The sequence below is a fragment of the Nerophis ophidion genome, linkage group LG22 (genome assembly GCF_033978795.1).
Source record: "Nerophis ophidion isolate RoL-2023_Sa linkage group LG22, RoL_Noph_v1.0, whole genome shotgun sequence".
Lineage (NCBI taxonomy): Eukaryota > Metazoa > Chordata > Actinopteri > Syngnathiformes > Syngnathidae > Nerophis > Nerophis ophidion.
In genome coordinates this window covers 39,543,170-39,565,093 of record NC_084632.1, presented here as the reverse complement: position 1 = coordinate 39,565,093, position 21,924 = coordinate 39,543,170, and the positions used below count along the sequence as shown (strand labels likewise).

Genomic DNA, 21,924 nt, shown 5'->3' with positions numbered 1-21,924 from the left:
TTTATGCGTACTCAAGTCTTGCTTATCAACATTTTGAAGTGTTTTTTTTTCCTCACTCTAGGCTCTTTGGAGAGGACACTGCTCCCGCCGCTTAAATGACAATGACAAAATAATCAAGTTGAGGCAGAACTTGCGTAAAGTCTCACTTAGTGCCCGAGAAGAGGACAAATTGTGCAACAAGACCTTCTCCGCCTTGGACTGTATCCTTCGATACAAACACTTCTCCCACATCCTCAAGGCACTGGAAAACCTAGGTAAAGTTCCAGGACTTTTCATGTCTACTTCTATGGTGCCGTTCCAAAAAAAATCGAACGAAAAGACTGTTTTGTGTCGGTGTGTAAATGCACAGAGGCCACGACCAGGTTGTCACCTGTGTGCTGTGAGCAGCTGGTAGACCGTGGCGCCACCTGTGTCATCTTCACGCTCATACGAAGCTGCAACAGGAGCGTGTCCTGCATGGATGTCATCAGCTTCTCCATCCAGATCCTACTCAACCTCGCTAAGGTATGTCGCCCACAGAGCGCCTCATTTGAAGTGTTCCAGACCCGTAACCAATATTTTGGTACCGGTACCGAAAAGTATTTCCTTACTTTTTGGTACTTTTTTCTAAATAAAGGGGACCACCAAAAATGTCATTATTGGCTTTATTTTAAAGGGGAACATTATCACAATTTCAAAAGGGTTAAAAACAACAAAAATCAGTTCCCAGTGGTTTGTTGTATTTTTCAAAGTTTTTTTCAAAATTTTACTGGTCCCCGAATATCCCTAAAAAAAGCTTTAAAGTGCTTGATTTTCGCTATTTGCGATGCGACTATCCATTTCCCTGTGACGTCACACAGTGCTGCCAACGTAAACAAACAACGGCGAATACCACAGCAAGATATAGCGACATTAGCTCGGATTCAGACTCGGATTTCAGCGACTTAAGTGATTCAACAGATTGCGCATGTATTGAAACAGATGGTCGGAGTATGAAAGTATTGAAGAAGAAACTGAAGCTATTGAGCGAATAGCTTTTGATGCTATTCATAGCCATAGCATGGCCGAATAGCTGCGTTAGCATCGCCGGTAAAAATGTGCGGACCAATCGATCAGGACTTTCGCATCAATAAATTTGTCGATTGGTAAGTGTTTGTTTCGCATTAAATGTGGGTGGAAGGAAACGTAATATAGTTGCAAATGCATCTGCAGGTTATCCATACATCTCTGTGCCATGTCTGCTTTAGCACCGCCGGTAAATAGCATGTTAGCGTTGATTAGCGTAGCATGTTAGCATCGATTAGCTGGCAGTCAACATCAACAAGACTCACCTTTGTGATTTAGTTGACTTTATAGTTGCAAATGCATCTGCAGGTTATCCATACATCTCTGTGCCATGTCTGCTTTAGCACCGCCAGTAAATAGCATGCTAGCATCGATTAGCTGGCAGTCACGCCGCGACCAAATATGTCTGATTAGCACATAAGTCAACATCAACAAAACTCACCTTTGTAATTTCGTTGACTTTATAGTTGCAAATGCATCTGCAGGTTATCCATACATATCTGTGCCATGTCTGCTTTAGCACCGCCAGTAAATAGCATGTTAGCATCGATTAGCTGGCAGTCAACATCAACAAAACTCACCTTTGTGATTTAGTTGACTTTACAGTTGCAAATGCATCTGCAGGTTATTCATACATATCTGTGCCATGTCTGCTTTAGGACCTCCAGTAAATAGTACGTTAGCATCAATTAGCGTAGCATGTTAGCATCGATTAGCTGGCAATCACGCCGCGACCAAATTTGTCTGATTAGCACATAAGTCAACATCAACAAAACTCACCTTTGTAATTTTGTTGACTTTATTGTTGCAAATGCATCTGCAGGTTATCCATACATCTCTGTGCCATGTCTGCTTTAGCACCGCCAGTAAATAGCCTGTTAGCATCGATTAGCTGGCAGTCACGCCGCGACCAAATATGTCTGATTAGCACATAAGTCAACATCAACAAAACTCACCTTTGTAATTTCGTTGACTTTATAGTTGCAAATGCATCTGCAGGTTATCCATACATATCTGTGCCATGTCTGCTTTAGCACCGCCAGTAAATAGCATGTTAGCATCGATTAGCTGGCAGTCAACATCAACAAAACTCACCTTTGTGATTTAGTTGACTTTATAGTTGCAAATGCATCTGCAGGTTATCCATACATCTCTGTGTCATGTCTGCTTTAGCACCGCCAGTAAATAGCATGTTAGCATCAATTAGCATAGCATGTTAGCATCGATTAGCTGGCAGTCACGCTGCGACCAAATATGTCTGATTAGCACATAAGTCAACATCAACAAAACTCACCTTTTGTAATTTCGTTGACTTTATCGTTGCAAATGCATCTGCAGGTTATCCATACATCTCTGTGCCATGTCTGTCATCACCGGTAAAATGTGGAGACACTCTGGCACATTCAATGGGGGTCTGGCGGCAGACACTTTTGCATCTTCGGGCCAGTGGTGCAACTTGAATCCCTCCCTGTTAGTGTTGTTACACCCTCCGACAACACACCCACGAGGCATGATGTCTCCAAAGTTCCAAAAAATAGTCGAAAAAATGGAAAATAACAGAGCTGAGACGCGGTGTTTGCAATGTGTTGAAAATGAAAATGGCGCGTGTGTTACCTCGGCGACGTCATTACCACATGAGTGACAAACAGAAAGGCGTTTAATTCGCCAAAATTCACCCATTTAGAGTTCGGAAATCGGTTGGAAAAAATATATGGTCTTTTTTCTGCAACATCAAGGTATATATTGATGCTTACATAGGTCTGGTGATAATGCTCCCCTTTAACAAAAAATCTTCGGGTGCAGTAAAAAAATGTTTCTTATTGCAAGTTTGTCCTTAAATAAAATAGTGAACATACAAGACAACTTGTCTTTTATTAGTAAGTAAACAAACAAATACTCCTAATCAGTCTGCTGACATATGCAGTAACATATTGTGTCATTTATCTACCTATTATTTTGTATATATTATAAAGGACAAGCGGTAGAAAATTAATTATGAATCTACTTCTTCATTTACTGTTAATATCTGCTTACTTTCTCTTTTAGCATGTTCTATCTACACTTCTGTTAAAATGTAATAATCGCTTATTCTTCTGCTGTTTGATACTTTACATTAGTTTTGGATGATACCACGAATTTGGGTTTCAATCCGATACCAAGTAATTACAGGATCATACGTTGGTCATATTCAAAGTCCTCATGTCTCCAGGGACATATTTCCTGAGTTTATAAACATAAAAAAAAAAAAGTAAGAACATTTTGTGAAGCTAAAAAATATCGATGTAATCATAGTAGTATCGACTTGGTATCATTACAGTGGATGTTAAGTATTGATCCACCAATGGTGAATACTGATCCATCCATCCATTTTCTACCGCTTATTCCCTTTCGGGGTGGCGGGGGGCGCTGGCGCCTATCTCAGCTACAATCGGGCGGAAGGCGGGGTACACCCTGGACAAGATGTCTGATATTATCGGCCGATAAATGCTTTAAAACGCAATATTGGAAATTATCGGTATCGGTTTCAAAAAGTAAAATGTATAACTTTTTAAAACGCCGTTGTACAGAGTGGTACACCTACGTAGGGGAGAAGTACAGAGTGCCAAATAAACCTTAAAGGCACTGCCTTTGGGTGCCCTCCTAATCACATAATATCTACGGATTTTCACACACACACACAAGTGAATGCAAGGCATACTTGGTCAACAGCCATACAGGTCACACTGAGGGTGGCTGTCACGCCAAATTTCTTCCCCCCTACAAAAACCTTCCCACCCCATTTAAGTCCGGGGTCATGATTAATACGGACGTTTTGTTAACGCTATATTAGAAAAATACAGATGTTTTGTTAACGCTATTTTATGAAAAAAATTTAAAAAACAATTTACAAACACAAGCTATGGGATGACGCATTTACTTCCGGGGTCATGTTTCCTCTTATGTCATCCCATAGCTTGTGTTTGTAAATTGTTTTTTAAATGTTTTTATGATATATGATTTACTAACTTAGCTATGTGGTTTTATCCATGGTATTTGCTAATTTATATTTGTCTTAAAGATCAGACCGAGAGTGGCAATTAGAGATGTCCGATAATGGCTTTTTTTGCCGATAGTCCGATATTGTCCAACGCTCACTTACCGATTCCGATATCAACCAATATATACAGTCGTGGAATGAACACATTATTATGCCTAATTTTGTTGTGATGCCCCGCTGGATGCATTAAACAATGTAACAAGGTTTTTCAAAATAAATCAACTCAAGTTATGAAAAAAAAATGCCAACATGGCACTGCCATATTTATTATTTAAGTCCCAAAGTGCATTATTTTTTTTTAACATGCCTCAAAACAGCAGCTTGGAATTTGGGACATGCTCTCCCTGAGAGAGCATGAGGAGGTTGAGGAGGCGGGGGGTGTATATTGTAGCGTCCCGGAAAAGTTAGTACTGCAAGGGGTTCTGGGTATTTATTCTGTTGTTTTACGGTGCGGATGTTCTCCCGAAATGTGTTTGTCATTCTTGTTTGGTGCAAGTTCACATATTTGTTAACAGTGTTAAAGTTGTTTATATGGCCACCCTCAGTGTGACCTGTATGGCTGTTGACCAAGCATGACTCCCCTGATATTAGGTGTGGTTTCATTACGTCTTGCCTCCTTCCTGTGCCTTCAATAGTACCACAAAACCATTGAAGCGGTGTATTCGGTGGACAACTCGGTGGACACGCTGGGGGACCTGCTGCTGCGCTACAGAGGGAAAGCGGGAGACAAAGTGGCGGACAAAGGTGGCAGCATCTTCACCAAGGCCAGCTTCCTGTTGCTTCTGCTCCTGCAAGACAAAAAACATGTCGGGGTTTGTTTTCCTTTTTTTATAAAAAAAAACCAAAACATTATTTGTAATTATTACGTCGGACTTACATCGGTCACTCTTTTTTTTCACCCCAGGAGGTCATGAATAATCCAAAGATGATGGATCGCTTGAGAGGCATTTATCGCCTCACCGTCCACAAGCACAAGGTGGATGCCGAAAGAAGTGTTACGAAACAGAAGATGAATGCATCAATCAACGGAAGTTTCTACGTCCAACAGACGCCACGTAAATCCCGCCCCGTGCCAAAGTAAGTATTGTAAAGTCTGAGAGGCCTGGTTTACTAAAATCCAATCTGTAAAATTACATGTACTGTGTGTTCGGGCTGGGCGATATGGCCTTTTATTAATATCTCTATTTTTAGGCCATCTCAAAATACATTATATATATCTCCATATTTTGCCTTAGCCTTGAATGACAAATTGATGCATAAAATCACAGCAGTAGATTAGATTAGATTAGATAGTACTTTATTTATTCCGTCAGGAGAGTTCCTTCAGGAAAATTAAAATTTTCAGCACAATCCCATTCCAGTTTAGACAAACATTACAGGGAGACAGAAGAGGATCGCTGACGGGTCTGCCGGCTTCCAGCGCCCCTTACAAAAAAGATGACATACAGGTAAACAAAGGGGGGAGGGGGGGGAGAAAAAAATAGAAGATTGAAATAAAATTTAAAAAATCGGTCTTTGCCTGGGCCCTGGAGAGGAGGTGCAGACTGAGGCCAAGGGAAAAAAACAAATAAATAAATAAAAATAAAAAAACAACTCATAACCATGGTACACATCCCTCTTCCATGTGTGTAAGAGGGAAACATCAAACATCAAAGAACACAGAGGACATTAAAGACATTAAAGCAGCAGATACAAGCAGACACTTCTACATACAGCTATGAATAAAAAGTAAAAGAAACATATCCACTGTGGTGGCCTCTGCGGTGTTCCAAGCCATCGTCCGCTGGGGTGCAGGGAGCATGGCCAGAGACAGGAGCAGACCCAACAAAGCAACCAAGACAGCCAACTACACTCCTGGCTAGTGTCCAGTCCGCATGGATGAGCGAGGATACGTCCAAGGAGACTGAGGTGTCCGACACCTGCTCACCCAGCCAAGACACCACGAAGCCTCTCCGTCCCAGCGCTCAGTGCCAGCTCCGCAGTCCTGTCCCCTCATCCGCATCTCCTCCAGTCCCTCCAAACCGACTCCAGTGTGGCAGAGACCCAGCAGCTGGTCTCCATGGCCAAAAGGCTCCCGGGAGGCAGATCCAGAAGTCCACAAAAAAAGCACCACAGAGGTCACGAAAGTGCCACCCCTTGTCACACAGTCCCAAAGGGTCCCGGACCAAAAGGCAAAAAAATATAATAAGACATGAAAACAAGAGGGAAACACAAAAGGATGACACAAGAGCACAGAGCTCCTGCCTACAGCAGCCACTACAGCAGCGCCATCTTGGGGAAAAAAAAAAAAAGTATGATGATTCTGTGTCTACATTAAAACATTCTTTAAAACATTCTTCTTCATACTGCATTCATATATGCTATTTTTAAACTTTCATGCAGAGAAGGAAATCACAACTAAGTCAATTGACCAAAAGTGTATTTTTTAAACAGTTATTAAAGGGGAACATTATCACAATTTCAAAAGGGTTAAAAACAATAAAAATCAGTTCCCGGTGGCTTGTTATATTTTTTTAATTTTTTTTCAAAATTTTACCGGTCCCGGAATATCCCTAAATAAAGCTTTAAAGTGCCTTATTTTCGCTATTTTCGAAACCACTATCCATTTCCCTGCGACGTCACACAAACAACATGGCGGTTACAACAGCAAGATATAGCGACATTAGCTCGGAATCAGACTCGGACGTTTAGTAGACCATCTTTGCGTGTGCTATCAAGTCTGCCAGTGTTTTAGCACAAGCAAACCCTTATTCAAACCAGACCCTGACTGTTTTATGTAAGATATGTGTTTGCAGGTACTTACACTTGTTCTTTTTTTTTTTTTTTTTCCCCAGGTTTGCACCAGACTGGGTTCTCAGGAAGGATGCGATTAAAGACATAGTGGATCCTCTCATGGCCATTCAGATGGTGGCTAACACGCTGTTCATCTCCTTGTAAAAAAGTTTTTACATCATTACGTCGCCGTTGCTTTTATTTGTATATATTAAATTCATTTCTATCGTCAACAGGGTTTGTTTACTTAAAAAAAAAAATGGTAACACTTTAGTATAGGGAGCATATTCAACATGAATTAATTGCTTATTAACATGCAAATTAGTAACATATCGGCTCTTAATTAGTAGAGATGTCCGATTATGGCTTTTTTGCCGATATTTTCCAGCTCTTAATAACCGATGCCGATATATACAATCGTGGAATTAACACATTATTATGCCTAATTTTGTTGTGGCGCCTTAAACAATGTAACAAGGTTTTCCAAAATAAATCAACTCAAGTTATGGAAAAAAATGCCAACATGGCGCTGCCATATTTAGGGACAGAGGACCCTATTGTATTTCTAAGGTTTTATTATTCTTTATTATTCCGCCGTCTCTTTGAGCTGTAATTTGACCCCCTAAACACACACATCAGGACTGGCGAATTTTGCCATCTAATAAAATAACAAATAAAATTACAGCTGCAAGCAGCGTTGGTCGGGTCCGCCTTTGGCTGCTGCCGCCGCTACTCAAGCCCTGGTCTAGGGCAGACCTACATAGAGGTTTTTGTTTCATGTCTCTACGACATTCCTAACAGAAGTTACAAGCAGTTTTGTCTGAGTTTTTTCCTAGGGGGCGCTAGAGCGCAATTTTGATTTTTAGGGTTTGGTTTTTTATTAGATGGCAACTTTCGCCAGCCCTGATGTGTGTGTAAAATTTGGTGAGTTTTGAAGCATGTTAAGGGGGTCAAATTACAGATCGGCGTTTCTGGATGTTGTTGATAAATGGCTTTCGTTTGGCATAGTAGAGCTTTAACTTGCACTTTGAAGCATTTTAAATGGGTCAAATTACAGCTCAAAGAGGCAAAAATTACATTTTTTAGGTAACTTTGCGCAGGGGTTCTTTGAAGGCGCGTAAAATCAAAACCGGAGCAGTAATCAAAACTCTATGCTTTTAATCAGAAGGGTTCAATCCCTCTCCTGTGCGAGTTTGAAGCCGAAACGACAAACGCGCTCAGAGGAGATAACTTTTGATAAAAGGTGACGGGTGTTTACAAAACTTTTATTTTGAAGGGGTAATTTTTAACATCCTGTTGATTTTTGCTGAAGGATGTCAATTAAAATGTAGGTTTAAGTGAGACTTACATACAAGTTTTTGTTTCATGTCTTTCCGGCATTCCCACCCGAAGTTACAAGCAGTTTTGTCTGTGTTTTCTTCCTCGAAGCAGTTTTTGCTGTGTTTTGATCAAAAATTGCTCTAGAGCGCAATTTTGAGTTTTTTTTTTTTCATTAGATCGCAATTTCTGCCAGTCCTGATGTGTGTGCCAATTTTGGTGAGTTTTGAAGCATTTTAAAGGGGTCAAATTTCAGCTCAAAGAGGCAAAATTTTTGTTTTGAAGGTTTTTTTTTTTACAACTTCCTGTTGATTTTTGCCCTAGAAGATGGAATTATGAAATGTAGGTCTAACTTAGACCTACGTGACAGTTTTTGTTTCATGTCTGTACGACATTCCTAACGGAAGTTACAAGCAGTCTGTTTTTCTTTCCTTCCTAGGGGGCGCTAGCGCGCAATTTTAATTTTTCTGGTTTGGCTGCCTAATAAGTTGGGAAGGCATGCCAGACCGATGTTTGTGTCTAATTTGGTGAGTTTTGAAGTATGTTAAGGGGGTCAAATTACAGCGCATAGGTGCGGAAGAAAGAAAGAAAGAATAATAAAACGCATCAGTTTCAATAGGGTCCTTGTGCTGCGGACCCTAAAAAAACAAAACTCAAAATTGCGCTCTAGCGCCCCCTAGGAAAAAACACAGACAAAACTGCTTGTAACTTCCGTTAGAAATGTCATACAGACATGAAACAAAAACCTCTATGTAGGTCTGACTTAGACCTAGATTTCATACACTCACATCCTTCAGCAAAAATCAACAGGAAGTTGGCAAAAACCCCTTCAAAACAAAAGTTTCCTAAAAAATTAAATTTTTGCCTCTTTGAGCTGTTATTTGACCCCCTTAAAATGCTTCAAAACTCACCAAACTGGACACACAAATCAGGACTGGTGAACATTGTGATCTAATAAAAAAAACAAAAAAAACAAAAAAAACTCAAAATTGCGACCCTAGGAAAAAAAACAGACAAAGCTGCTCTTGGGAAGAAAACAGACAAAACTGCTTGTAACTTCCGGTAGGAATGTGGTAGAGACATGAAACAAAAACCTCTATTTAGGTCCCACTTCGACCTACATTTCATTCATTGACATCCTTCAGCAAAAATCAACAGGAAGTTGGCAATTACCCCTTCAAAACAAAAGTTTTGTAAACCTTTTTTCAAACATTATCTCCTCTGAGCGCGTTTGTTGTATCGGCTTCAAACTACCACAGGAGAGAGATTGAACCCTTCTGATTAAAAGTTGACGAAAGGGTTTTTCTAACTGCTCCGGTTATGATTTTAGGAGCCTTCAAAGAACTGCTGCCCTGCTGCCGTCTCAAGATGGCCGCTTAAAAGCAGGAAGCACCAGTGTGACCACACAATGCAGAGAAGGTAGTTACTGTGGGGGTAAAGATATGTCGACTGGGTGAAAAAAGGAGGCACCAGTTCGACCCCAGGATACAGAGAAGGTAGGTCATGTCTAGGTAAAGATATGTTGTCTGGGTAAAGGCAGGAAACACCAGCAAAAGTCGGTCCAGTCCATCGCTGCTTGCTGCTTTAATTATTATTGAAGTCACAAAGTGCATTACTTTTTTTAACATGCCTCAAAACAGCAGCTTGGAATTTGGGACATGCTCTCCCTGAGAGAGCATGAGGAGGTTGAGTTGGCCGGGATTGAGTTGGGGGTTTGTATATTGTAGTGTCCCGGAAGAGTTAGTGCTCCAAGGGGTTCCAGGTGGTTGGTCTGTTGTGTTTATGTCGTGTTACGGTGCGGATGTGCTGCCAAAATGTTTGTCATTCTTGTTTGGTGTGGGTTTCACAATGTGGCGCATATTTGTAACAGTGTTAAAGTTGTTTTTACCGCGGTAAAATACGCGGTGCTGCTGACCGTCGTCTAACGTCACGTTACTGTGTGTGATACATTGACTAATGCAGGGGTCACCAACGTGGTGCCCGCGGGCACCAGGCCGCCCGTAAGGACCAGATGAGTCGCCTACTGGCCTGTTCTAAAAATAGCTCAAATAGCAGCACTTACCAGTGAGCTGCCTCTATTTTTTAAAGGTTATTTATTTACTAGCAAGCTGGTCTCGCTTTGCTCGACATTTTTAATTTTAAGAGAAACAAAACTCAAATAGAATTTGAAAATCCAAGAAAATATTTGAAAGACTTGGTTTTCACTTGTTTAAATAAATTCATTCATTTTTTTTACTTTGCTTCTTATAACTTTCAGAAAGACAATTTTAGAGAAAAATACAACCTTAAAAATAATTTTAGGATTTTTAAACACATATACCTTTTTACCTTTTAAATTCCTTCCTCTTCCTTCCTGACAATTAAAATCAATGTTCAAGTAAATTTATTTTTTTTATCGTAAAGAATAATAAATACATTTTCATTTAATTATTTATTTTAGCTTCTTTTTTTTCGACGTAGAATATTTGTGAAATATTCCTTCAAACTTACTATGATTAAAATTCCCCAAAAATATTCTGGCAAATCTAGAAAAGCGGTAGAATCAAATTAAAATCTTATTTCAAAGTCTTTTGAATTTATTTTCAAATGTTTCTTCTGGAAAATCTAGAAGAAATAATAATTCCTCTTAGTTAGAAATATGGCTTGGTCCAATTTTTTATATATTCTAACAAACTGCAGATTGGATTTTAACCTATTTAAAACATGTCATCAAAAATATATATTTACTGTTAGAAATCATTAAGATGATCAGTGTTTCCACAAAGATAAATATCATTAATTATTAATAATAGCATAGAGTTAAAGTTAAATTGAGCAAATTGGTTATTTCTGGCAATTTATTTAAATGTGTATCAAACTGGTATCCCTTCGCATTAATCAGTACCCAAGAAGTAGCTCTTGGTTTCAAAAAGGTTGGTGACCCCTGGACTAACGTAACGTTATGTGTAGGTACCTCATGCAACCCTGTTTAAAAAGAAAAAAAAAACACTTGACAAAAAGCATGAATAAGGCCGCAAACTGCAGTGGACGCAACCGTAGACATCTTATCAGTAGACGCAACATTGGCTGCTGTGACGCGAGGAATTCGGCCGCCATCTTGAAGTGGTGATGGGGAGCCGGCCAGCAGCCTAAACTGACATTTCACTGGTAGGAAACAAAGACACTATTTTATTTAAGGACTTGACTGCAATAATCAAACATATATTTAATCTACCCTAAGATTTTTTTTTGTTAAAAAAAAGCCAAAAATGAATTTTTTTGTGATGCCCTTTATGTAGGAAAGTACCGAAATACTTTTGGTACCTGATACACACACCGAGTACCCACCGTCAGAAATGGTCTGAGGGCTCCGTGTTGTTGGTTTTAGTTGCAGGTCATCAATACAAAACACTGCTCCTCAAACACAAAGTTAATGAGTGACATGTCATCCAGTCCAACTCATTTCTATCATTTCCAGTAAAGTTGAGCTTTACTGGCCATGTCATTACAAGGCTGAAGGTTGTGTGGAAATGCTGACAAATCCGGGAACGAAGGGACCCGGGTGCGAGGTATCAGAGTAAAGACTGTGTTGTGTTGAGAGTAGTGTTGTCTCGATACCAATATTTTGGTACCGGTGGCAAAATTATTTCGGTACTTTTCTAAATGGAGGGGACCACGAAAAATGGCATTTTTTTTAACAAAAAATCTTAGGGTACATTAAAAATGTTTATTATTGCAATTAAGTCCTTAAATAAAATAGTGAACAAACAAGACAACTTGTCTTTTATTAGTAAGTAAACAAACAAAAGCTCCTAATTAGTCTGCTGACATATGCAGTAACATATTGTGTCATTTATACACCTATTATTTTGTCAAGATTATTAAGGACAAGCGGTAGAAAATGAATTACTAATCTACTTGTTCTCTTACTGTTAATATCTACTTACTTTCTCTTTAAACATGTTCCATCTAGACTTCTGTTAAAATATAATAATCACTTATTCTTCTGTTGTTGGATACTTTACATTAGTTTTGGATGATACCACAAGTTTAGGTATCGATGCGATGCCAAGTCGTTACAGGATCATACATTGGTCATATTCAAAGTCCTCATGTGTTCATGGACATATTTCTTGAGTTTATAAACATAATATAATTTTTTTTAAAACAAAAGATTTTGTGATAGTAGTATCAACTACGTACACTCTTGTACTTGGTATCATTACAGTGGATGATCCACCAATGGCGTTTGTTCACATTGTGACACCGGTGAGCTACAGTGTGTAGTGAAGCATGTTGACCTATTCCTCGTCCTCCAGTGATAATGCTACTTGTAAGAAACTTACTTTTTTGTCGCCCCCGACTTCCTGCTTGTTTGACAGATCTATGAGCCTGCCCCGCCCCCTTTTGGACTTGCCTCTCGCTCAACGTATATGTATATATGTATGTATATATATGCATATTTGTATATGTACATATGTATCTATATGTATATATATATATGTGTATATGTATATATATGTATATATGTATCTATATGTATATATGTGTATATATATGTATCTATATGTGTATATATGTATGTATATATATATGTGTATATATATGTATATATGTATCTATATGTGTATATATGTATGTATATATATATGTGTATATATATGTATATATGTATCTATATGTGTATATATATGTATATATATACACATATATATGTGTGTATATCTCTATATATATATGTATATATATGCATACATATATATGTGTGTATATCTATATATATATATATATATATATATATGTATGTGTGTGTATATGTATATATATATATGTTTGTATATATATATGTATGTATATATATATGTATGTTTATATTTGGATGTATTTATATATATTTATGTATGTATATATATTTATGTATATATGTATTAGAGATGCGCGGATAGGCAATTATACCATCCGCAACCGCATCACTAAAGCGGTCATCCACCCGAACCAACATTTCATCAAAGCCAAACCAGCCCGCCTCCCGCCCGTTTTTATATATCTAATATAGACGATGCAAGGCATTAGTGAGGTTAGAAAGTGTAACTCCCTCCAAATAGCACAGACACAATGGCTTTCTTGAACTGATTTATTTGAAGGCTTCCATTGCCTTCAAATTCAACGTGAAAACTGTAATAAATAAAGCACGTTACAAACGTAAAAATAATAACATGCGCAGCATGTGGATCAAACATTTTACCAAGGAAAATACCAACAAATAACAAATATCTCGTCGGCCATACCCGGAAGTAGCTTCCTTACATCCGTCGACAGACCAAACGAGACACTTCAAAATAAAAGTATGCCGTCATACTGTTTCAAAGAGTGCTGCTCCTTTTTCGTATGTGGGTAACAACATTGAACTATTTATAAATGGTTGATTTATATGAGGCTAGTAAGGTAAAGTGTTGTAGCTGAAAAGTTTGGGCTACCTTGCTTCTTCAGAGGTGTCACGTGATGTTAGCGTGACGTCTGTGACGTGATATATGGATTGTACCATCAAGAGTTGTCAGCTACAACACTTTACCTACTAGTCTGTACAAATCAACCATTTATAAAAACACGTCAGTAGGCTAAATGAACCTCTTCAACATAACATTTAACTATGTATAATGTAGCGGCTGGCTACGGGGTGTTAGCCAATGACTTTGGCTGGGGGGCGGGACTTCCGGGAGAGATAGGGAAGTGACGTTATCGACGGGAAGGGAGAGTTCGAGTTGTCCCGGGAAAAGCGTTAGAGACATGAGAGCTGTTGTGTGGTTGTATTACATCTTGTGCAATAAAGACAAGACAAACAAAGAAGTTTTATGAGCCTGCATTCCTGGGATTATTACAATATATATTTCCGAATTGGGTCAACCGCCACCCGCCCGAATCTCTTTAAAATCTATTTTTTCGTCATGTCACCCGCCCGACCCGCGGTTTATCCGCGAACTCCGCGGTTGTGACCGCAAACCGCGCATCTCTAATATGTATATATACGTATATATATATATATATACATGTATGTATATATGTATGTATGCGTATGTATGTATGCGTATGTATGTATATATGTATGTATGTATATATATATATGTATGTATATAGGGGCTTCACGGTGGCAGAGGGGTTAGTGCGTCTGCCTCACAATACGAAGTTCCTGCAGTCCTGGGTTCAAATCCAGGCTCGGGATCTTTCTGTGTGGAGTTTGCATGTTCTCCCCGTGAATGCGTGGGTTCCCTCCGGGTACTCCGGCTTCCTCCCACTTCCAAAGACATGCACCTGGGGATAGGTTGATTGGCAACACTAAATTGGCCCTAGTGTTTGAATGTGAGTGTGAATGTTGTCTGTCTATCTGTGTTGGCCCTGCGATGAGGTGGCGACTTGTCCAGGGTGTACCCTGCCTTCCGCCCGATTGTAGCTGAGATAGGCGCCAGCGCCCCCCGCGACCCCGAAAGGGAATAAGCGGTAGAAAATGGATGGATGGATGGATGGATGGATGGATGTATGTATATATGTATATATATGTATGTATATATGTAGTGAAGTGAATTTTATTTATATAGCACTTTTTCTCTAGTGACTCAAAGCGCTTTGCATAGTGAAACCCAATATCCAATTTTTACATTTAAACCAGTGTGGGTGGCACTGGGAGCAGGTGGGTAAAGTGTCTTGCCCAAGGACACAACGGCTGTGACTAGGATGGCGGAAGCGGGGATCGAACCTGCAACCCTCAAGTTGCTGGCACGGCCGCTCTACCAACCGAGCTATACCGCCCCGATATATGTATGTATATACAGGTATATATACATATGTTCTAAATGAAAAAAAGCCTTTGAGAAAAGGACACCAAAACACATCAATTGAATTGGTTTTAATTCGCCTTAATGCAACCAGCTTGCAGTGTATAAAATTATAAAAGAATGTTGCTTCAACGATAATATTTTTTAATTTTTTGACAAATGTGTTTACTCGTCTGCCAGTCCTACTAATGTTTACTAATAATCATAAAAATCTCCCTTTTAATGTAGATTTATTCATCAGCAGGTTAATACGTCCACCTTAAAGCGTAACGGCTTCGTGAAAAATTATCTCAAATGTTGAAAGTTGCGAAATGATCTGAAGAATAAGTGGGATTATTTTGAAATTTTTTGTTTTTAGCGGACTGTGGAAGACGCTAGTGGCAAGTGGGCAGGTCGATCATTCCATCGATGCACTTCTGCCGCATGGCCAACACTCCATCGTGTCTCGTCCCTCGCACGCACCAGAACTCGATGATATCGTTGTGGGACGAGTACAGATTGCCGTCCCGCTTGTATCGGAATGTCACGCCGTGCCTGTTCATGAGCTCCCGGTCCACGGTGCAGGGCTCTGCAAGGAAACAAAAATATATTCAAATTGATGCTCAGAGAGTGAAATGGTAGCCTGTGCTCAATATTAATATCTTCATTATAAACAAACCTTGTTTCCATATGAGTTGGGAAATTGTGTTAGATGTAAATATAAACGGAAAACAATGATTTGCAAATCCTTTTCAACCCATATTCAATTGAATGCACTACAAAGACAACATATTTGATGTTCAAACACACCCTCCGGTCCCCCTTCTTAAAGAGAGGAACCACCACCCCGGTCTGCCAATCCAGAGGTACCGCCCCCGATGTCAACGCGATGCTGCAGAGTCTTGTCAACCAAGACAGCCCCACAGCATCCAGAGCCTTAAGGAACTCCGGGCGGATCTCATCCACCCCCGGGGCCTTGCCGCCGAGGAGCTTTTTAACTACCTCAGCGACCTCAGCCCCAGAAATAGGAGAGTCCACCACAGATTCCCCAGGCACCGCTTCCTCAAAGGAAGACGTGTTGGTGGGATGGAGGTGGTCTTCGAAGTATTCCTTCCACCAATCCACAACATCCGCAGTCGAAGTCAGCAGAACACCATCCGCACCATACACGGTGTTGAGAGTGCACTGCTTCCCCTTCCTGAGGCGGCAGATGATGGTCCAGAATCGCTTCGAAGCCATCCGGAAGTCTTTTTCCATGGCTTCCCCGAACTCTTCCCATGTCCGAGTTTTTGCCTTTATACAAATATAATAAATACAATTCTAAAAATGTTGAGAAATGGGATTCAAGACTTACTGAGGCATTTCATGTCTCCAGTCCATTGGCCATTTTTGCAGGTTTTATAAGGCTCACCCTCCATTTGGTAATAAGGCTGGCAAATGTATTCCACCCTTTCGTCGTGTCCGTACGTGGGTTTAGTGGAATACTTGGTGTCTCCGCCCGGAAGGTGCGGTGGACGCTGACATCCCGAAGGAGCTGAAAGAACCAAACACAGTTCACAAGGTCATTTTAAGGACTGGTATTCATACTATAAATAGTTCATTCAAAAAGTTTTAAAGGGGTGGTGGTATGGAAAAGTGACTTCTTAATAGCTTTTCCACTCATAGTTGGGTCTCTGGAGTAAGAGCCTACTTAATACGCAACAAAGTCCAGTTTTGTTAGCCCTCAAACATATGAAAACTGTTCAGATTGTGGGTAATAATAATAATAAGAGAAATAATAATAATAAGAGGAATAATAATGGTAGTAATAATAAAAATAATAATAAGAAGAAGAAGAAATAGATGAGTTTTGGTGTTGAAAACCATCTGCTTGGGAGCATTGACACAATAATATTGCTCGTAAAATAACAGTACAATAATAGTCCCTCCAGGATTTTGCAAGTGATGTCTTGAGGGACGTAGTCCTGTCATTTGCATTTTTATGTCATGTGCGAATTAAATAATTCAGCTACACACTAGTCAAAGTGCGAAAAAAAACCCAACAAAATAACTTCTTGCTACTGAAATGTTCGGCTCCATTTGTTGAGTTACACATCTCAGTAATATTCATGTCCTTGCTTAAGAGAAAATAGCTACCTGGTCTTCTCACATAATGATACATTTGACACATCAATCCTGGTGTTCATGACATAACACAACATGCACTTTGTCATTTTTCAAGTATGGAGGCAGAAAGAGGGAGTAGAACCACAGGTGCTGACTTACGCTGGCATTTAGTGCCACGAAACTGCCACTGGCCATTATTGCAGATGAGTTTGAAGAATCCGCTGTGGCCAACAGCACAGGGCACTCTCACCTGCTGCTGACTTTGGTAAGTGGCTTCCAAACCTGTTGTGTCGAAGTTGGAGTCAAACATGGAACCCTTGATAAAATCTTCAAGAGTGCATTCTGTGTGTGGGGAAGAAAAGTCAAATTATTCGTCAAATTGAAATGGAACACAAAGCAAATGAGACATTTTTTTTGGGGGGGTCTTACCTTGACATTTAATGAAGGTCAGCGCATGCATCCATAATAATAGAACACAGCTTTGACTTATTGTGTTCATTTTCCGTTCCTCTGAAACACAACTGAAACAAAAAGTGTTTCTCAATGACTGACGACACACTAAAACATGTTGGGTGAAACACGAACCCAATTTTAAACCCAACTGCTGGTTCAGAAAAGATTGAGCCCCTAATTGGAGTTATTTTAACTCAACATTTTGGGTTATTCTTTTCAACCCAACTTTTGCATTGGATCATTTAACCCAAAAGTTAAGTTACGCTAATTCATTGTTGGTTGATTCATAACCCAACTATTGGGTTGAATTTATTTAGCCCAAAAGTTGAGTTTCGCTAACTCAATGTTGGTTAATTCATAACCCAACTATTGGGTTAAATTTAATTAACACAAAAGTTGAGTTATGTTAACTCAATGTTCATTGATTCATAACCCAACTATTGGGTTGAATTTATTCAACACAAAAGTCGAGTTATGCTAAATCAATGTTGGTTGATTCATAACCCAACTATTGGGTTGAATTTATTCAACACAAAAGTTGAGTTATGCTAAATCAATGTTGTTGGATTCATAACCCAACTATTGGGTTGAATTTACTAAACACAAAAGTTGAGTTACGTTAACTCATTTAACACAAAAGTTGAGTTTTGCTAACTCAATGTTGGTTGAATCATACCTCAACCATTGGGTTGAATTTACTAAACACAAAAGTTGAGTTATGTTAACACAATGTTGGTTGATTCAGAACCGAACTATTGGGCTGAATTATTTAACACAAAAGTTGAGTTAAGCTAACTCAATGTTGGTTGATTCACAACCCGACTATTGGGTTGAATTTATGTAACCCAAAAGTTAAGTTTCGCTAACTCAATGTTGGTTAATTCATAACCCAACTATTGGGTTGAATTTAATTAACACAAAAGTTGAGTTATGTTAACTCAATGTTCGTTGATTCATAACCCAACTATTGGGTTTAATTTATTTTACACAAAAGTTGAGTTTTGCTAACTCAACGTTGGTTGATTCATAACCCAACTATTGGGTTGAATTTAATTAACACAAAAGTTGAGTTATGTTAACTCAATGTTCGTTGATTCATAACCCAACTATTGGGTTAAATTTATTCAACACAAAAGTTGAGTTATGCTAACTCAATGTTGGTTGATTCATAACCCAACTATTGGGTTGAATTTACTAAACACAAAAGTTGAGTTACGTTAACTCATTTAACACAAAAGTTGAGTTTTGCTAACTCAATGTTGGTTGATTCATACCTCAACCATTGGGTTGAATTTACTAAACACAAAAGTCGAGTTATGTTAACACAATGTTCGTTAATTCAGAACCGAACTATTGGGCTGAATTATTTAACACAAAAGTTGAGTTAAGCTAACTCAATGTTGGTTGATTCACAACCCAACTATTGGGTTGAATTTAATTAACACAAAAGTTGAGTTATGTTAACTCAATGTTCGTTGATTCATAACCCAACTATTGGGTTGAATTTATTCAACACAAAAGTTGAGTTATGCTAAATCAATGTTGGTTGATTCATAACCCAACTATTGGGTTTAATTTATTTTACACAAAAGTTGAGTTTTGCTAACTCAACTCAACGTTGGTTGATTCATAACCCAACTATTGGGTTGAATTTATTCAACACAAAAGTTGAGTTATGCTAACTCAATGTTGGTTGATTCATAACCCAACTATTGGGTTGAGTTATCTTAACACAAAAGTTGAGTTACGTTAACTCATTTAACACAAAAGTTGAGTTTTGCTAACTCAATGTTGGTTGATTCATACCTCAACCATTGGGTTGAATTTACTAAACACAAAAGTCGAGTTATGTTAACACAATGTTCGTTGATTCAGAACCGAACTATTGGGCTGAATTATTTAACACAAAAGTTGAGTTACGCTAACTCAATTTTGGTTGATTCATAACCCAACTTTTGGGTTGAATTTATTTAACACAAACATTGAGTTTTGCTATCTCACTGTTGGGTGATTCATAACCCAACTATTAGGTTAAACCTATTTAACACAAAAGTTGAGTTTTGCTAACTCAATTTTGGTTGATTCATAACTCAACCATTGCGTTGAATTTATTAAACACAAAAGTTGAGTTACGCTAACTCAATGTCGGTTGAGTCGTAACCCAACTATTGGGTTGAATTTATTTAACACAAAAGTTGAGTTATGCTAACTCAATGTTGGTTGAGTCGTAACCCAACTATTGGGTCGAATTTATTTAACACAAAAGTTGAGTTTTGCTATCTCACTGCTGGGTGATTCATAACCCAACTACTGGGTTGAATCTATTTAACACAAAAGTTGAGTTTTGCTAACTCAATGTTGGGGGATTCATAACCAAACTTTTGGGTTGAATTTATTTAACACAAACATTGAGGTACTCTAACTCAATGTTGGTTGATTCATAACTCAACCATGGGTTGAATTTATTTAACACAAATGTTGAGTTATGCTAAATCACTGTTGGTTGATTCATAACCCAACTATTGGGTTGAATTTATTCAACACAAAAGTTGAGTTATGCTAACTCAATGTTGGTTGATTCATAACCCAACTATTGGGTTGAGTTATCTTAACACAAAAGTTGCGTTACGCTAACTCAATGTCGGTTGATTCACAACCTAACTTTTGGTTTGACTTTATTTAGCTCAAAAGTTGAGTTACGCTAACTCAATGTTGGTTGAATCTTAACCCAACTATTGGGTTGAATTTATTTAACCCAAAAGTTGAGTTACGCTAACTCATTGTTGGTTGAATCTTAACCCAACTATTGGGTTGAATTTATTTAACACAAAAGTTGAGTTACGCTAACTCACTGTTGGTGGATTCATAACCCAACTATTGGGTTGAATTTATTTAACACTCAAATTACGCTAACTCAAAGCTGTTTGATTCTTAATCCAAAATACAACACAAAAGTTGAGTTACGCTAACTCAATGTTGGTTGATTCATGACCCAACTATTGGGTTGAATTTATAAACACAAAAGTTGAGTTTTGCTAACTCACTGCTGGGTGATTCATAGCCCAACTATTGGGTTGAATTTATTCAACAGAAAAGTTGAGTTATGCCATTAAAATGTTGGGTTATTCCAAACCCAACTATTGGGTTGCACAATTTAGCATACCATGACCCAATAGTTCGTGAAAAATTACAAATTTTACTGTTGGTTTGTCGTACTCCATCCCAACTACTGATCAAAATTACTTTTATTTCATTAAAATTTCCTCAAAAGCAAGATATGAGTGAAATTTTTTTTTTTTTTACAAGAATTGCCGTGTATTGTCATGTACAGCATGCTCATAAATTTTTATGTGTGGTTGTAAATAATGTTAAGATTTACCCTTAATACAATTCCCTTCAAGAATTTTTTTTTAATTAAAAAAAAGCCTTAAAAATGCGTTACTTTATTGAAAAACAACCCAAAAATGGGTCATAGTTTTGAAAACCCAGAAATTGAGTTAAAATAATACCCTTTTACACAAAAAATTGATTGCTCTTCACGAACGTAACTTAGAAAATTTAACTCATTAATTGGGTTATTAAAATAACCCAGCATTTGTTTTTAGTGTGTAGCTTTAGTCTTACAAGAGAGAACATGACCTATCCGACCCATACATCCAGCTCACCTTTTAATGGCGCGTGAAATCCACAACAATGTCTCAACTGTTCAGTTTTTTGTCCTGTCCATCCAATTCTGCCAAATAGAAGCACACCATTCAAGTAGTCCTAACACGTCACAATATATAGAAAATATTCCTGTCAAGACTTGCTTACGTAGGACTGTTGGGTTTTGTTTGTTTTACCTTCCTGGTAATCATTTGCAGGGATCAATAATACAAACAAAATAAGCTCACTCGCAACTAATCAAAGTTCAGCAGTGGAGGAAATAAAATAAATATAGGCAAATATACTAAGTTCACGAAAACGTTTGTAGAATTTTCCAAAATAGTTGCTTATTTTGGAAGTGTGTTATTATTATATTATTGTTCAGTAAGTGGTAGATTAATGTTGAAAAAACAAAAACGTAATATGAGGGTAATTCCAACTATTCAGGACTTGGTTGGTTAGGCAATTTAGTGTTTGTCCATCTTTCTCAACGTGGTTTTGGGACAACGTGTTTTGACTTTTGCCCACAAACATTCTTTTGACTCATTATTATTAGTGAGTCTGATAGTCAGTAAGTTCAGACTGAGAGCTGATCAACCATTTATTTACTGTGCTGAACTATGTTGGATCCACTATGGACTGGACTCTCACTATTATGTTGGATCCACTATGGACTAGACTCTCACTATTATGTTTGATCCACTATGGACTAGACTCTCACTATTATGTTGGATCCACTATGGACTGGACTCTCACTATTAT

At 38.4% G+C, this 21,924-nt stretch overlaps 2 protein-coding genes across 4 annotated transcripts in view; one reads left to right on the top strand and one right to left on the bottom strand.

The window, feature by feature from the left end:
- Positions 1-7,086, top strand: part of aspm (assembly factor for spindle microtubules) — a 78,861-nt gene extending 71,775 nt beyond the window's left edge. For all 3 annotated transcript variants that reach the window (XM_061883811.1, XM_061883812.1, XM_061883810.1), the window contains 5 exons: positions 62-254; positions 350-504; positions 4,717-4,893; positions 4,986-5,158; positions 6,916-7,086. In XM_061883811.1, the coding sequence (XP_061739795.1) occupies positions 62-254; positions 350-504; positions 4,717-4,893; positions 4,986-5,158; positions 6,916-7,018 (801 nt within the window). In that variant the 3' untranslated portion in view covers positions 7,019-7,086. The remainder of the gene's footprint in view (positions 1-61; positions 255-349; positions 505-4,716; positions 4,894-4,985; positions 5,159-6,915) is intronic.
- A 7,705-nt stretch (positions 7,087-14,791) lies between these two features.
- LOC133540843 (complement factor H-like) overlaps positions 14,792-21,924 on the bottom strand; it is a 78,631-nt gene continuing 71,498 nt past the window's right edge. The window contains exons 21-22 of the mRNA XM_061883809.1: positions 16,313-16,492; positions 14,792-15,547 (exon numbers count right to left, since the gene is read on the bottom strand). Of these exons, the coding sequence (XP_061739793.1) occupies positions 15,354-15,547; positions 16,313-16,492 (374 nt within the window). The 3' untranslated portion in view covers positions 14,792-15,353. The remainder of the gene's footprint in view (positions 15,548-16,312; positions 16,493-21,924) is intronic.